The sequence below is a fragment of the Dendrobates tinctorius genome, unplaced genomic scaffold, assembly GCF_039654945.1.
Source record: "Dendrobates tinctorius isolate UK_male_01 unplaced genomic scaffold, ASM3965494v1 ptg000165l, whole genome shotgun sequence".
In the NCBI taxonomy this organism is placed as follows: domain Eukaryota; kingdom Metazoa; phylum Chordata; class Amphibia; order Anura; family Dendrobatidae; genus Dendrobates; species Dendrobates tinctorius.
The window spans coordinates 7,003,678-7,021,923 of record NW_027361832.1 but is presented as its reverse complement, the minus strand read 5'-3'; the positions used below and the strand labels follow the sequence as shown (position 1 = coordinate 7,021,923).

General features: G+C 47.9%; 1 protein-coding gene across 3 annotated transcripts in view; it reads right to left on the bottom strand.

Annotated features, from left to right (window-relative positions):
• The window catches only part of RNF19A (ring finger protein 19A, RBR E3 ubiquitin protein ligase), an 86,919-nt gene that overhangs the window by 25,894 nt on the left and 42,779 nt on the right, over window positions 1–18,246 (bottom strand). The window contains exons 2-3 of one of the 3 annotated variants that reach the window (XM_073550448.1): window positions 6,439–6,533; window positions 881–1,629 (exon numbers count right to left, since the gene is read on the bottom strand). In XM_073550448.1, the coding sequence (XP_073406549.1) occupies window positions 881–1,464 (584 nt within the window). In that variant the 5' untranslated portion in view covers window positions 1,465–1,629; window positions 6,439–6,533. Of the gene's footprint in view, window positions 1–880; window positions 1,630–6,438; window positions 6,534–12,643; window positions 12,788–18,246 lie in introns of those variants that run through there. The other 2 variants (XM_073550447.1, XM_073550446.1) reach the window with 2 other exon arrangements.

Below are 18,246 nucleotides of genomic sequence, written 5' to 3'. Positions count from 1 at the left end.
GGGCACGTAGGGACACGCCCCCAGATGGTTCCGGCCAACAGGTCAATTTAGGTCTACATTTCTAGGAGGAATAAGAGAGGAACCACAAGACGCAGAAAACATGACTCAGAATTGGTGTATCCGGGAGACTACAAGTATCCGCTAAAACTGACAACAATGTTTTGTTACCCGTTTCTGACTGTGGTGACAGACCAGAAAACTAAACCGCTAACTGACTTCTGTTGTTCTAATTTGGGGCTTAAACCAGGCCGATTGTTATCCTACACGAGTACAAGATGGGAGAAGTGTCCAAAATGAAGGATCTGCTCTATATATCCATCACCTGGAGATATAACAAAACTTCACGTCACTGCCCGATCCCCAGGAGTGACGTGATCATATCACTATATCCCACTACCTCTCTCCCCGTTCACAGGTCAGGCCACTTTCTCCTGGGAATCCAATGTCCACAGAGAACTCTAGTGCTGTGTTCACACACTACCAGTTTGCAACTCAATACCTGCAGAAAAGTCGTTGATTTGTGGTGAACCTGCGGTATAATCTGTGGCTAATTTACAGGGGTAAGCGGCATGGATTTTCATACAGCCATCGGAATCTCGTCTTAGGGCTCTTTCACAGTCCCATTTTCTGGTGTTTCCAAAGCAGATGAAAACAAAAAAATACAATAGGCAATCATCCCTACCGAAATATAGCCAGGACAGGAGGAGCTGAATGGAGCTCCTATGGCACTTAAAGATAGCGAAGTACAACACCGCACTTGGTCACTTTTGTCAGCGCCCCAAGACGTATGATACTGATGGTCCAAATACTGGTCACACGAAGACAAAGTATTGCCCTGTATTTAGATCCGACATTATCTACAAGTAGATAATTTCCTTACCCACAGTCGGGAGCTGGACACCATCTACAATCTGGATCGGCTACGAGCCACCTCCTGAGCATAAACTCCTCGTATTTCTCCATCAATACGTCATCGTTAAGTATTAATCGGATATCATAAGGGTTAAAGCGTTCGGAGCACTCTGGACAGCTGATATTGACCCTGCTCTCGGAGATCTCTATCCGCAGGTACTGACGTAAGCAGTCCGCGCAAGAACGGTGGTGGCAGGTCATTATTTCAGGGAAGTGGTCCTTAGAGTGCCGTAAAAGGCACAGGGGGCACTCCATAAAGTCTCCACTCTGCTTACTAGCACATGCGGTCCCATTGTCTGTGGAGGTCACGGAGGCAGAAAAGATGGAGTTTTTATCAGTGCACATCTCCGAGTGAATACTTTCAATGCTGGCAATCCCATCGACCCCGCCAGTCAGGTCCCTTGATTTCCGTTTCGGATCTTTTTTCTTGCGGAAGATGGATCCCCATGGTATTCTCCTTTTCTTTGGTGCCTTTTTAACGGGAGGAAGGCTAACTGAGGAAGTTGACGACTGGAGGTCTCGATCTGAACCCATCTGCCGATGCAAACTCATTTCTAGAAAACCACAAATGATTCATTCAGCACGTGTGCTCGGCACGGTCCATGATTCCAAGCCGCGTCAGCCCCGGGCAAACAGAAACCAGCTCGCCAATCAATCCTGGGTCTCCGGTTTCAGACGAGAAATCTTGTGTCGTACGTAAAGCCACTCCTAGTTAGTCTGTGAATAGAAACAAGAAAAAGTCAAAAATACTGGGCGAAGTTTTTGCAGTCGCAGTCTCATAAATCCCAAATGAAAAAAAGGAACATGAGAATCTAGATGGCGGGGAGCCAGGGCCGTGATGGGGGAACAACTACTGCCTAAAACTTCCTGGTAACGTTCAGAGGCCAAAAAAAAGAGGTCACAAACAGAGTCCAAATTATTTCCTCCAAGCAAAACAATCTTTCCCGTAGATTACAGTCGACCATAAAAATCATTTTCAGCTTGGTTCTTAGGTTAAACATCTGTCCAATCCTCTCTCTGCTTTTAGCACTAGATAGACGATTGGGATAAGATGTACTGTCTGCCAGGGCTCGAAAGTCAGACCACACACTATAAAAATATTTATAATAACCCCACAATTTGAAGAAATCAGTAAAACCAGAAATTAAGGGGCTAGCCAAGAAGAGACATTTGTTGGTGAAAAAAAGCAATATTAGACTTTACTAATATCCATCACCCCAGTTACAAGGCTACCAGGGTGCCCCACCGGTCTCTACTTACAGTGAGAGACATAAGGAACTGGAAAATATGAGGAGGACAATGTACATGTAAAAGGGTTCTTACACTTTCATCTTAATCGTGACAAACACTGAAGCTCATCTGTGTGTGGAAACCAAAAAGAGACACGTAGGAGATCTACAATGCCAGAGGAAACATGCACTGGACTCGGAGCCACGAGTGGGCATAGAGCTATTGAAGTCTATATGAATGGGTATGACCATACAGATGCGCCCACAGCTCTTTCATGGTGACATTTAGTAGGTCTCATGTATTTTAATTAACTACCGATATAATTCTCAGATCTATATGAATAAGCTATTTAAAGAGACAGCGTCGCTCAGGCAGAGCCATGTCCTTTGCATTATTTCATGAGCACAGCTCCAGACTTTTACTAGTGGTTGTGTTTGGTACTGCAGCTCAACTCAAAGTTATAGTAAACTGCACAAGGTACACCTTTGTTAGCAGCAGCTGTGCCTGGTGTTAAACAACAAGGGACACAGTTGCCCTCATCATTTTATCATTTTACAGAACCCCATTGTAAGTCCAGTGCCAAATATATCAAAGATACTGGCACCCACCACCCCATTATTACCGTAAACACAAGTCCACCGACATCCCTATATCACAGTCTGAAAGCACCATTTAAGGACTAACTGCGGATCTTGTGACCTGAACTTCACAGTCATATGCCAATGAGTCTGTTGAATTTGGGTAAGGAGTCCAGCAGTCAGTCTGAAAAAGCACAGTAGGACAATGATATGCAAGTGTCTTAATTAAGCTATGTGCAAACATATTTTTAGCCCATGTACTATCAGTAAGCCTTTGTGAGGTGCAAAATATATATATATATATATATATATATATATATATATCCAACAATATAGACCAGCTCACTCCTGTGAACCACCTGGAACCTCAGCTGACCTGGTTAACTCCGTTGTGCCCGGATCTGGGAGTCCATCCATACAAATGTGAACAACGTTGTTCACACACACTATATATATATATATATATATATATATATATATATATATATATATATATATATATATATATATATATATAGCACCTCACAAAGGCTATATATCTCAAAGAATGCAGCAGTCTGGTCCCATATACAGGCAAAACTAATGCAAGGAAATAGACGGTTCCTGCACCCGTCCGCTGTGTGGACAATCATACGGAGCCGCACGAAGAGCAAGACAATTTCTGAATTTGCAGACATGACTGGCCCAAGTTTTACAACAGCTGTCTGAATGTAGCATAGGAAGGAGTAGGAATACACTCGCCCTCTGACCCACATTATCCCGGAAAACTCAGAATAACCCTCTAACAACTAGTGCTAACCAATAAATGACTAATTATCCATGATTGGTTGCAATATGGCTTCTATGATTTCTTCGCACAGATTGTGGCTCGCGACCATCTCTCAGAGCGCAATGTGGTTATCAGGGTAAAACAGATTGCGGACCGCCGCTCTATAGCCTAATGTAATGTACCTTAGTTATGTGCTTCTAGCCCAAGCCACATCACTAAGTGGGGAGACATGGGGCATTGGAAAAAATGATGACGACAAAGTGTTTTATGTTATCATTTTGATTGTAAAAACCTGCAAAACACAAGCCGCGGAAACACCATCACATGTTTCTCAACGCAAGCAATGACTAGCCGGGTCTTTCCCTGGGAAGGAACAACCACGGGAAGGGCAGTCTCCAATGAAGGAAATCACCTATGCCAAAACACGGTATCCGTCCACAGACAGCTGTCTCGGGGTATTGCCCCTCATCAGTGTGGAGTAGGAAACTGGCCAGTAGGAGCAATGCCTAGTAGAAGACTGTGAAAAATGAGGATGAATGAACTCATGGAGATCAACATCCAACACTGCGAAGACACCATCACATGTTTCTCAACGCAGTGATTCTAGAGCAGTGCCGGGAAAGACCTGGCTAGTCATTGCTTGCGTTGAGAAACATGTGATGGTGTCTCCGCGGCTTGTGTTTTGCATGTTTTTACATATTTCCCATAAGGGATGGGGGCATTGCTCTAGAATCACTGCGTTGAGAAACGTGATGGTGTCGCCGCAGTGTTGGATGTTGATCTCCATGAGTTCATTCATCCTCATTTTTCATTTTGATTGTGACAAAAATACAAACTTATATTTCTACTAGCTGAAGAGCCCAGTGTTGCCCGGGCACAGTAACTAACTGCCGCCCCACGCTCTCTCTCCACAGCCCCACTTTCCACTCACCATCCCGCTCTCTCCCTTTGAAGCCCAGCTCTCCCTCCGCAGGCCCGCACTCTCCCTCCGCAGGCCCGCACTCTCCCTCCGCAGGCCCGCACTCTCCCTCCGCAGGCCCGCACTCTCCCTCAGCAGGCCCGCACTCTCCCTCAGCAGCCCCGCACTCTCCCTCAGCAGCCCCGCACTCTCCCTCAGCAGCCCCGCACTCTCCCTCAGCAGCCCCGCACTCTCCCTCAGCAGCCCCGCACTCTCCCTCAGCAGCCCCGCACTCTCCCTCAGCAGCCCCGCACTCTCCCTCAGCAGCCCCGCACTCTCCCTCAGCAGCCCCGCACTCTCCCTCAGCAGCCCCGCACTCTCCCTCAGCAGCCCCGCACTCTCCCTCAGCAGCCCCGCACTCTCCCTCAGCAGCCCCGCACTCTCCCTCAGCAGCCCCGCACTCTCCCTCAGCAGCCCCGCACTCTCCCTCAGCAGCCCCGCACTCTCCCTCAGCAGCCCCGCACTCTCCCTCAGCAGCCCCGCACTCTCCCTCAGCAGCCCCGCACTCTCCCTCAGCAGCCCCGCACTCTCCCTCAGCAGCCCCGCACTCTCCCTCAGCAGCCCCGCACTCTCCCTCAGCAGCCCCGCACTCTCCCTCAGCAGCCCCGCACTCTCCCTCAGCAGCCCCGCACTCTCCCTCAGCAGCCCCGCACTCTCCCTCAGCAGCCCCGCACTCTCCCTCAGCAGCCCCGCACTCTCCCTCAGCAGCCCCGCACTCTCCCTCAGCAGCCCCGCACTCTCCCTCAGCAGCCCCGCACTCTCCCTCAGCAGCCCCGCACTCTCCCTCAGCAGCCCCGCACTCTCCCTCAGCAGCCCCGCACTCTCCCTCAGCAGCCCCGCACTCTCCCTCAGCAGCCCCGCACTCTCCCTCAGCAGCCCCGCACTCTCCCTCAGCAGCCCCGCACTCTCCCTCAGCAGCCCCGCACTCTCCCTCAGCAGCCCCGCACTCTCCCTCAGCAGCCCCGCACTCTCCCTCAGCAGCCCCGCACTCTCCCTCAGCAGCCCCGCACTCTCCCTCAGCAGCCCCGCACTCTCCCTCAGCAGCCCCGCACTCTCCCTCAGCAGCCCCGCACTCTCCATCCACAGTCCCACACTCTCCCTCAACAGCCCCATTCTCCATCCACAGTCCCACACTCTCCCTCAGCAGCCCCATTCTCCATCCACAGTCTCACACTCTCCCTCAGCAGCCCCATTCTCCATCCACAGTCCTGCTCTCTCCCTCTGCAGCCCGTTTCCACTGGCCATCCCATTCACTCCCTCAGCAACCCCTCTTTCGCTCTGCAGCCCAGCTCTCCAATCACCGTTCCGCATTCTCCTTCCACAGCCCCTGTCTCCACTGGCCGTCCTGCTCACTCCCTCCACAGCCCCCCGTCCCGCTCACTCCCTCCGCAGCCCCGCTCTCCATCCGTGACCCACTCTCCCCCTCTGAAGCCCCGCTCTCCGTGTCCCACTCTCTCCCTCTCCACCCATGTACTGCATTTTGCCTCTGCAGCCCTGCTCTCCAGCCGCCAGTGGGCGTGGCTTGATACATACACACAGACACATACACTCAGCTATAATAGTGTGTGTGTGTGTATAAAGCGGAAACCAATATGAGACACGTAGGAGATTCACACGGCAAGAGGAACCAATGCCATTTTAACTGTCAAGGGGGCTGATCATGCAACTGATCTTAAGATGTGCCATCCCTCCTTTTCAGAAATATGGATAAAAAAATTAACAAAATACAAGCGACACAAAATATGATTTAAGCAATAAGTAATCTGCTTATGCAACACACACAGTACTTAAATATATATGGATGGAGACAGTTCTGCTTTCTCTTTCTCATTAAGAAGGAAATACACTTCTGGGTAAGCCTTCGCTTACTGGAAACGGCCCGGGTTGCAGCAAGATGTTAGGATTTTGCTACTTTCATTTCTTGAGAGTGAACAAACAAAAAAAAAAAACCCAAACATTCAAGCAGATCAGGAAGTAAAGTAGGCACATACCTGGAATAACTGGTGATAGTGCAGTGTACAGTCCTAGGCAGCGCGGAGCACGGCAGATAAGTAATGAGCGGCGGTGCTGGAGTTTGTACCGCGATCTACAGAATGGAATTCATAAGGTTATTGATTAACAGGAGGCGCAGTGCCACACGCCAGCACCGGCTGCCATATCCCTACCTGATGGAGCGATCCCTGACGGACTGACCACGGATGACGCTTTTAAAAACATTCAGTAGTTACTTCTGCCGATTGTGAACTGAACCTAGCACTCAACTGGACCGACCATTGAAGTAGGAAGGATCTGCTGCAAACTACAACCTCTGCTTATTCCGAAATCGTCAATGCAGGGATCTACAGTGTGCGCTGAATGCGGGGAGCCCCTTTATAGATGTCCCTGGTATAAATGAGCACTATCTCCGCTATAGGCCCCCCTTCTTATTACCATAGAGGAGTGCTTGACTTTGCAATTAGACTGCAACGCGGCTTTTGAGAAGTGATTTCTCATGTGGGAGGCTGAACATGAAGCTGAAGCGAGAATCCTACACAGCGGCCGTCCTCTTCTCTACAGATGTCTGCACGCCCACTGAGCCTTGCAATGCTGCTTCTTACTGGTGACTAGATCAGCTAGGGTGAAAGAGAGACCTAGGATGACAACAGATCATAACCACAACATGGCCAGTCTCACAGGCCTCATACCAGCTCCGGGCACAGCATATATAGGGCATCTCTGCTCCCAGAGTATCCGGCCTTCTAATGTTCCCACTACGGATCCTTAGGTCACCCACACTGAGACTACAGAGGTGTAAATGGAAATTTGTCTTCCAATTTCTGAACCTTTCTTACATTATCAATTGGTAAATTAAAGGATTGTCCCAAGATTGACACATATCACCTATCCACAGATGGGATCCACACTGATCAGATATTTGAGTTGTCAGACCACAGTATATTGATGACCTATCCAAAGAATAAGATTAGTGGGGATCCGATTCCCGACATTCTCACCTATCAGTAATAAGCCCTGGGTGGATGTTAACACTGCGAATGGAGCAGCAAAGAGCTACTCCACGAAATAAGAGCTGTTCTGCAGCACTCGGCAGCGGCCACTACACACTGGATAGGAGCTGTGCAGTGTAGCCTCGTTCAACTGTTATAACTGCCGGGGGGGGGGGGGGGGTAACCACATTGATTGGTAGGGGGAGTGACAAGTGCAAAGGTGGGACCCTCAGTAATTACACACTGATCACCTATCCACATGTGGGACCCCCCTCAGCGATCAGATACTAATCACCTATTCCAAAGTGGGACCCTAGCAATCAAACATCCGGGGATAGGTGATACGTGTCGATCTTTGGGTAATCAATGGCTTTTGTGAGTGGATCACGAGAAGTGTACATAAAGCTAAGGTGGGCTTTTCAGCAAAGACAAAAAAAATGGGGGGTGCAGGTTAACACTATAGACTCCTGAACACCTGGGACAAACGGATTTTTGTTGGCCCCCTACTCCTTTTTAGGAATCTTGGTTTTCATTCGCCACACTGTTTTCTTTTGTGACCCTGCTGCCAACTTGGGACTGAGCGACAATGATATAACGTGAAGGCCATTTTGACCCTACACAGGCCTATAAGACATCTGAACGGCTGTTGACTTAACCACACTCAATCCAGCAGGTTATACATCAAATCTAATAGGAAGGGACCACACAGAAGTGTAAGCCCTTGACGTTACTGCGTCTCATTTTTTTGAAAGTGGATGGGGGGTGGAGGTTGAAGAAGAAAAAAAAAAAAAATCTGCAAAACGCTTCTCAAAATTGAAGAGACCGTTCTGATTCTTTTTTTTTTTTTCAGAACTTCCTAAAGCCTAAACGGAAAGTTTTATGAAGCCAAGGCCGTCACTGCAGGCTGCTCAGTTCATGATAGTTATGCCGGGTCATAAACTTGTCAAGGGCTGGTACACAAAGCATCAGCTGATAGGCGAAACATGGGAAACAAACTGTTCTGCTCGGAAATTTAAAGGGAGGATACGTCTGCTGGCCGGTAACGCTCCTGGACAAGTTCCAGTTTAAATCCTAAAGTGCTCATCTTACTAAAGACAAGATTTTCTTTTTTATACTTAAAACATATTTAGAAGGCAGAGAGTGGGGCTCCCTTTAAGAAGCCTGGCTCACACGAGTTGGTCGCCATGTAACACTACATTTCCCCCAGCAGTGGCCGCTGTAATAAAAACATCGGAATGGTCAAAGTTCCAAAACCAGAACCAGTAGCAATCAGCGGATCACAGGTCAGCTTCCCATCAAAAACAGGCCCAAGACTTGTCACTGGCTTTAAATATAAATTTATAAGTCTTGCTATCCGAGTGGGTATGATCCTCAACTATTTTGTGAATCTCTGGACCATTTGGCATTGAATCTAAAGGCTAGATATAAGTGTAGGGGAGGAGGGGAATGTAGAGGTGTACGAACAAAAAAGAAAAACAATGCCGGATATTGGAGAACAGCGGCATTTACACCAAATAAACACTTCATATTTATGGGAAGTAGCGTATTTTGCTGCTCTGTCTTGGAAGCAAGTTTCGCATGATCAGTGGCTAAGGGCACAATAATCTAATGACCGACAGAGCAGAGGATCATTTACGGCTGTGCCCGGCCACATACACACACACACCATACAGAAAATACCAACTCCTAGTTATTGGAAATGACCTGGACAGAAAGTAGAAGTGACGTTCACAGTTCCAGTATTTCACATTATCTCACAAGTTCCCCTTCACTCTTCAGCTACATAAAATATATACAGTCATATGTTAAAGTTTGGGCACCCCTATTAATGTTAACCTTTTTTCTTTATAACAATTTTGTTTTTTGCAACAGCTATTTCAGTTTCATATATCTAATAACTGATGGGCTGTTATATTTCTGGATTCAAATGAGGTTTATTGTACTAACAGAAAATGTGCAATCTGCATTTAAACAAAATTTGACCGGTGCAAAAGTATGGACACCAACATAAAAGTGACATTAATATTTTGCAGATCCTCCTTTTGCAAAAATAACAGCCTCTAGTCGCTTCCTGTAGCTATTAATGAATTTCTGGATCCTGGATGAAGGTATTTGTGACCATTCCTGTTTACAAAACAATTCCAGTTCAGTTAAGTTTGATGGTCGCCGAGCATGGACAGCCCGCTTCAAATCATCCCACAGATGTTCAATGATATTCAGGTCTGGGGACTGGGATGGCCATTCCAGAACATTGTAATTGTTCCTCTGCATGAATGCCTGAGTAGATTTGGAGCCGTGTTTTGGATCATTGTCTTGCTGAAATATCCATCCCCTGCGTAACTTCAACCTCGTCACTGATTCTTGCACATTATTGTCAAGTATCTGCTGATACTGAGCTGAACCTCAACTTTAACAAGATTCCCGATGCCGGCATTGGCCACACAGCCCCAAAGCATGATGGAACCTCCACCAAATTTTACTGTGGGTAGCAAGTGTTTTTCTTGGAATGCTGTGTTTTTTAGCCTCCATGCATAACGCCTTTTTGTATGACCAAACAACTCAATCTTTGTTTCATCAGTCCACAGGACCTTCTTCCAAAATGTAACTGGCTTGTCCAAATGTGCTTTTGCATACCTCAGGCGACTCTGTTTGTGGCGTGCTTGCAGAAACGGCTTCTTTCGCATCACTCTCCCATACAGCTTCTCCTTGTGCAAAGTGCGCTGTATTGTTGACCGATGCACAGTGACACCATCTGCAGCAAGATGATGCTGCAGGTCTTTGGAGGTGGTCTGTGGATTGTCCTTGACTGTTCTCACCATTCTTATTCTCTGCCTCTCTGATATTTTTCTTGGCCTGCCACTTCTGGGCTTAACAAGAACTGTACCTGTGTTCTTCCATTTCCTTACTATGTTCCTCACAGTGGAAACTGACAGGTTAAATCTCTGAGACAACTTTTTGTATCCTTCCCCTGAAAAGCCATGTTGAATAATCTTTGTTTTCAGATCATTTGAGAGTTGTTTTGAGGAGCCCATGATGCCACTCTTCTTAGGAGAATCAAATAGTAGAACTACTTGCAAGTGGCCACCTTAAATACCTTTTCTCATGATTTGATACACCTGGCTATGAAGTTCAAAGCTCAATGAGGTTACAAAACCAATTTAGTGCTTCAGGAAGTCAGTAAAAAGTAGTTAGGAGCGTTCAAATCAAGAAAATGATAAGGGTGCCTATACTTTTGCACCAGTCAAATTTTGTTTAAATGCAGATTGCACATTTTCTGTTAGTACAATAAACCTCATTTGAATCCAGAAATATAGTCCATCAGTTATTAGATATATGAAACTGAAATAGCTGTTGCAAAAACCAAAATTGTTATAAAGAAAAAAGGTTAACATTAATAGGGGTGCCCAAACTTTAACATATGACTGTATAAAAAATCCAGACATAGTAGGAAGCTGTAATGATGTAGAAATAGTATCCAGCTCTGTCCACACCAGTATATAATAAGCACCGTATAGATATATATAGAGATTTAATCACCAGGAGACGCAGGTGACAGGGAGTAACCCACATACTCCCAGATATCAGCGCAGTCACCGCAGAATACACTTTATTAGTTTCCCCCGTGATGATCCATCTGTGACACATCTAATATAAGCAGGAATACAATGGGACATAGCAAAGCCCAACGCAAACATGTCGTCCTCATTGCTGTACAGACACGAAAGAAAAGCAAACTGGTAAATTATGACCACATCAGAATTTCAGGGACTGACATTCAATTTTTATCCCATAAGGTTGCATGTGTATTATGGCAATGTGGTGGTCAATCACTAACCCTACCGGTCATACCTACCACATTGGCAGACACATGCTGAGGACTTGTCACCACCGCGGTATCTGCACTTAATCCACCTGTCAAGGTTTGATCACATGGCAGAAATGTCGTATGGTTTGCAGAATATATTCCGCAATGAAATCTGCCTCAAATTCCACCCACAAGCCGCCTCCGTGCCACATCCACAGGAGGATTATACCCACTGTCGCAACTTTTCCCACACAGAATATGGACAAATCAATGGTCGGGTTATCATTTCCAAGGTTGATTTTTAATATCCACAGAGAAAATATATTAAAGCTTGCACATATGAATGAGGAAACCTCATCTATTAGCATAGAATCCGGATCGTCAACAGATCTGTCATATCCAATGACAGCGAGACTAATCCTTCCCCGGACCCTGGTACATCACCGGCAGAAATGGGAAGCGTCACTCAGAATGACACATTGGATCTGCATTAAGCAGTGGTTGAACCATTTTAAGCCATTGGCAATCTTGGATTAAGGTCTGATCGAAATACTAGAAATTTCTTGCAGCATTAAGGAGATAAATATAGCTGTCATCACATAACGGAGATACTGTGACATGTCATGTCCGCCATTAAAAGAAAGCTCCACCCATACACGATGGCTCAGTGGTTAGCACTGTATACAGGCCATGCTGGGGTCCTGGGTTCAAATTCCACCAAGAATAAGGATCAAGGACTTTGTAGGTTCTCCCCGTGTTTGCGTGGGTTTCTTCCGGATTCTCCAGTTTCCTCCCACATTCCAAAGACATACTGATAGGGGATGTAGATTGTGAGCCCTGATGGGGACAGTGATGATGAGGTCTGTACAGTGCTGTGGAATATGATGTCGCTATATAATCGTGAAAAATAAACACATTGCTAGTAAAATGTGCTAATAATAGAGAAAAAATATAAAGAAGAAGCGTGCCGTTGGAAATTCCTTCCTTTAGTTTGTAAAGAAAAACCAAATCATGGAAGACGGCCTCATTGATAGGGGCACAGTGGCTTGACTTTGATAACGGCCAGCCTGGCATCGCTGGCGGGAATCCTAATTTACAATTATTACTTGGAATACGATTTAAGATGGAAATCCCTTTACATTGCAGTGATGGGACAAACCTTCACACCGCCTGATCTGCAATGTCTAACCCAAGACATACGACTTACCAGCCCCGATGTCCTATTAGGGTTACATAGAGCGATTGCCAAAAAAAAAAAAAAAAGTTAGAACAATCTTTCAATCTCACCGTTTTAGCATGACAGACCCGACGGTCTCGTGACCACTCATGTAACACAGAAATAATCTGAACTCCTTTCGGCACAGAAGTCTGTAAAGAATAAAGGGTGTTACTGGCGGTGTCACTTACAGCAATGGATGGAAGTCGGGAACACACGTCTGTGATCCGCACACGGCAGCTGAGCAGACACCACTCCTCGGTCACACAGGAATCTTAAGCGTTACATACATGGCTGCTTCTTAGTAGTCACAGCTCATATGAATGCGATGCGGAAACACAGGGTAATGACAACAGAAAGTGCGGTGCCGTACAGTACTCTGTGGGCGGGCAGCCATACATGTTAATCATTACTTCCTGAGACAACAAGCCCGCTCCTACAGGCTCAGAGTATGACCTTTACCAGAGAAAAGTCTCTGCTCTCGCTGGAATGTCTCACAGTATAAACACCAGAAACCTCAGTCTGAGGCATCATAAAGCTCCGCCATAGAGGGCAGCAGCACTAGTGCCGAAGAAAGGCCTCCGCTGTATGCCCGCCACACACCGCCAGCCGGCCGCTGCCTCACAACCAGCCCAGGACCGCAGAAAGGACTGTGCTGTATACCCAACCACACACCGCCAGCCGCTGCCTCACAACCAGCCCAGGGCCGCAGAAAGGCTTCCGCTGTATGCCCAACACACCACCAGCCGCTGCCTCACAACCAGCTCAGGACTGAAGGCCTCCACTGTATGCCCACCACACACCACCAGCCGGCCGCTGCCTCACAACCAGCCCAGGACCGCAGAAAGGACTGTGCTGTATACCCAACCACACACCGCCAGCCGCTGCCTCACAACCAGCCCAGGGCCACAGGAAGGCCTCCGCTGTATGCCCAACACACCACCAGCCGCTGCCTCACAACCAGCTCAGGACTGAAGGAAGGCCTCAGCTGTATGCCCACCACACACCACTAGCTGACAGCTATCTTGACAGCCAGACCAGGGCCGCAAGAAGGCCTCAGCTGTATGCCCGCCACACATTCTCGGCGGCTGCCTTACAACCAGCCCAGGGCCGCAGAAAGGCCTCCGCTGTATGCCCACAACATACCACCAGCTGACCGCTATCTGACGAGACCAGGGTCGTAAGAAGGCCTCAGCTGTATGCCCGCCACACATTCTCAGCCGCTGCCTCACAACCAGCCCAGGGCCACAGGAAGGCCTCCGCTGAAAGCCCAACACACCACCAGCCGCTGCCTCACAACCAGCTCAGGACTGAAGGAAGGCCTCCACTGTATGCCCACCACACACCACCAGCTGACAGCTATCTTGACAGCCAGACCAGGGCCGCAAGAAGGCCTCAACTGTGTGCCCGCCTTACAACCAGCCCAGGGCCACAGGAAGGCCTCCGCTGTATGCCCACCACACACCACCAGCCACTGCCTCACAACCAGCCCAGGAGTGAAGGAAGGCCTCAGCTGTATGCCCACCACACACCACCAGCCACTGCCTCACAACCAGCCAGGACTGAAGGAAGGCCTCAGCTATATGCCCACCACACACCACCAGCCACTGCCTCACAACCAGCCCAGGACTGAAGGAAGGCCTCCACTGTATGCCCACCACACACCACCAGCCACTGCCTCACAACTAGCCCAGGACTGAAGGAAGGAGTCAGCTGTATGCCCACCACACATCACTCGCCACTGCCTCACAACCAGCCCTGGACTGAAGGAAGGCCTCAGCTGTATGCCCACCACACACCACCAGCCACTGCCTCACAACCAGCCCAGGACTGAAGGAAGGCCTCAGCTGTATGCCCACCACACACCAGCCACTGCCTCACAACCAGCCCAGGACTGAAGGAAGGCCTCCACTGTATGCCCACCACACACCACCAGCTGACAGCTATCTTGACAGTCAGACCAGGGCCACAAGAAGGCCTCAGCTGTATGCCCACCACACATTCTCAGCGGCTGCCTTACAACCAGCCCAGGGCCACAGGAAGGCCTCCGCTGTATGCCCACCACACACCACCAGCCACTGCCTCACAACCAGCCCAGGACTGAAGGAAGGCCTCAGCTGTATGCCCACCACACATCACTGCCTCACAACCAGCCCAGGACTGAAGGAAGGCCTCAGCTGTATGCCCACCACACATCACTGCCTCACAACCAGCCCAGGACTGAAGGAAGGCCTCAGCTGTATGCCCACCACACACCACCAGCCACTGCCTCACAACCAGCCCAGGACTGAAGGAAGGCCTCAGCTGTATGCCCACCACACATCACTGCCTCACAACCAGCCCAGGACTGAAGGAAGGCCTCAGCTGTATGCCCACCACACACCACCAGCCACTGCCTCACAACCAGCCCAGGACTGAAGGAAGGTGTCAGCTGTATGCCCACCACACATCACTGGCCACTGCCTCACAACCAGCCCAGGACTGAAGGAAGGCCTCAGCTGTATGCCCACCACACACCACCAGCCACTGCCTCACAACCAGCCCAGGACTGAAGGAAGGCCTCCGCTGTATGCCCACCACACACCACCAGCCACTGCCTCACAACCAGCCCAGGACTGAAGGAAGGCCTCAGCTGTATGCCCACCACACACCAGCCACTGCCTCACAACCAGCCCAGGACTGAAGGAAGGCGTCAGCTGTATGCCCACCACACATCACTGGCCACTGCCTCACAACCAGCCCAGGACTGAAGGAAGGCCTCAGCTGTATGCCCACCACACACCACCAGCCACTGCCTCACAACCAGAACAGATTTAACCATCAACCACAGGAAACCTTTGATATTTCTTCATTACTGGAATGCGGTTTCTGAGAAATACCCGCAGGTGCCCCCTACTTTAGGGGGTTTCCAAAGGAAAGTTACAGCATTGTGGTAAAAAATCTGAATAATATAGCGTGTGAGTTATGGAAAGAAATGGCAGGAAGGAAAGATCCAGCGATGTTAGCAACAGCTAAAAATTATTCCATTTTAAATAATACTGTCGGGTATATTGCACATGTTGATAGATCAACGCGTTTCGACTGAAAAGTCTTTGTCAAGTGAGCGAGTTATAGTTTGTGGGAAATACTTGGAGAAGCAGCATTAAAACCATCCTAGATTAAAATGTTCACAGCTTGTTAAAAGGACCCATCACTTGCTACAAATTTATTTTTTACTTGCTGGAAATGCCGCTGTTCTCCTGAATACGGCGTTGTTTTTCTTTTCTTCCTGCTCCTCTGCGTTTTTGAGATATGACCTCCTATTCATGGTTTCCAAATCTAGCTTTTTAAAGCCAAGTGGGTGTGGCATGTTGGTCTCTTCACACCCTCTTGGCTAACAAGTTTACGTTGTATACAGGGGAGAGGGAGACCATATCTCGGGAACGAAGAGATGCAGAAGAAAAAAAAAAAAAAAAAAAAAGCTACGCCAGATTCAGGAGAGCAGTGGCATTTTCACCAGGTAACATATTTATGACAAGTCCCTTTTAATTTGTCAGAAATAATGTCTTGGGACCAATTCGCATGACCAAACATTTTTTCAAGGCCTGACTGCACTTAAAGGGGATATCCACTACTCAGAAACCCCTTCTTAGTCAGCATATTTGTCCCCAGTAAAATAACGCTTCTACTAAAAGCTTTGTTGTCCTATACAATATTTGCAGGTTCTTTCTTATAAATCATGGGATAAGAATGGATATGAAGAAATGGACATTTTCTATACGGCAGAAATGTGGGGATATCAGAATCACAACAATTGAGCAAACTCATCCAATGAGGTTTTAAGAATAACTGATTTTTTTTTTCTAGCTTTTAGACATTTTGTGACTTGTAAGGGAAAGAGAAGTGGAAAATGTACAAAGAGAAACTATCCGGGGCGCGTTTCACTATGAACTGGACATGAGATAAATGATTTCTTTGCACTTGTACTTGAAAACAGTCACAATTACCTCAAAGGAAGTGACATAAAACAATTATACAAGGACAGTCACAAGGAGGAAAGAAATCCCCTACCCAGTAAGACGACTGTCACGCAACAACCTGGTTAGTGATGTCAATCTGAAAAAGAGAGGGATGACTATACCGCAGGAAGGGGGGTGGGACGACAAACCGCAGGAGGAGGTAGCGGGTCTTTATCTCGCTATTTCTGGTCTTGTCTTTCAAACTACACAGATATAACACAGGGGTGTGTTTTTAATTTGAGGCAGGCAAGTACAATACAAGGAGCAATGTATCCTGGGAAAAGAAGAACGTTTCAGTACCAATGGTGCTGGTAGAACAGTGATAAGGAAATGTCTACTAAAAACAAGTGAATGACAGTAAGTTACAGAGCATTAAAATTAGGACAGCTCTTAGTCATACAGAATGGATATGTGTACCACAATCACTTTTAACGTTCTGTAGGGGATGAGGGCAGGGAGACCATTCTTCTCCATTTATCTTTCCAGCATTAGGCCTCAGAGGTCAGTGATTGTTCACATACATTTCCTCCTCACTAGTTTCACTTTCCATAGATCACTGTTCAGCGTGTGTCTGGGGGAGGAGCAGCTGGGTGGTCCTGCTCTCTGCACTGAGGCTGCTAGAGGGGGAGGATTTGTTACTGTGTGATGAGGGCTTCTTCATGTGGTCGGGGAGGGCCTGTAGCTACGGAGGGTGGGGTTGTTGCTATAGAAGGCAGGTTTTTAGTAGAGTAGGAGGAAACGACCAATTCTCATTTCAATGCCAGAACACCCCCTCCCCCCTGGACGTTTTTCTTACAAGCAAGAGATCATATCTTGGAAACCGTGCAGACTGGCCACAGAAGGTAAATTACTTATTGTCAGCATTCTGCGGCCCAGATATGCACTGAGATTATGTGAAAAGCCCGGACAACCCCTTTAATGTCAATAGCTGATGTTTTCTGACTGACGCTCCCCAGCCCACAGCTTTATCACTTAGGTACAGCAGCTTGTCAGGGCAGATATGGTATGGCTGTCCTATAAAGTACACGGGCTGGCGGGAGATTTCTGAGGTGGCAGCATGGATGATAGCAGTGATTATATCACAAGGGAAAAAAAGGCAACTAGAGAAATACAGGCGAGAGCCGAGGAACAGGTTTCCCATTATACAGTGACACCCTGTGGATTCACTGCCACTTAGAAAGCTACAGGAAGCAGAGCCGACTGCGCGTCACACACGGGAACAGCCCCGTCACTGTGACTAGCATGGGAGCTACGACTACAGGAGATCTTAGGGACTGTACTGGGAGAAAGTGCCAGGTCATGCCCCAGAAAAGACATGTCACAAGCCACGGACACATCCTGGGCAGAAAGCACCAGCGTAGCCCAGTCCTCCATCAATAAATATTCACATAAAACTACAAAGCTCACGTATCACAGGCCTCATATCAGCTCCAGGTACCAAGTTCAATTTATCCATGTATGAGAACAAAATAACCAGAGAGTTTGTGTCACTCTGTGACGGTCTTCAGTAAGGAAGGGAGGGGGGTTCAGCAGTCCCTGGAACTGGGAACCTCTATATCCTTATTCCGGGGGTACTCTTGATGGTAGAGAAGCCCAAGACTCCGACCTTACTATGCTCCTCATATGCCCTAAGCTGTTCCCTCCTCCTACTTCAGGAGGCCTGGGACAAATATGTTAGGCTATGTGCACATGCTGAGTTTTTTTGCTGCGGATCCACTGTGGTTTAGGCCGCTGCGGATCTGCAGCAGTTCTGCAGACAGTGTACAGTAGCATGTAAATCTATGTGATTTACAATC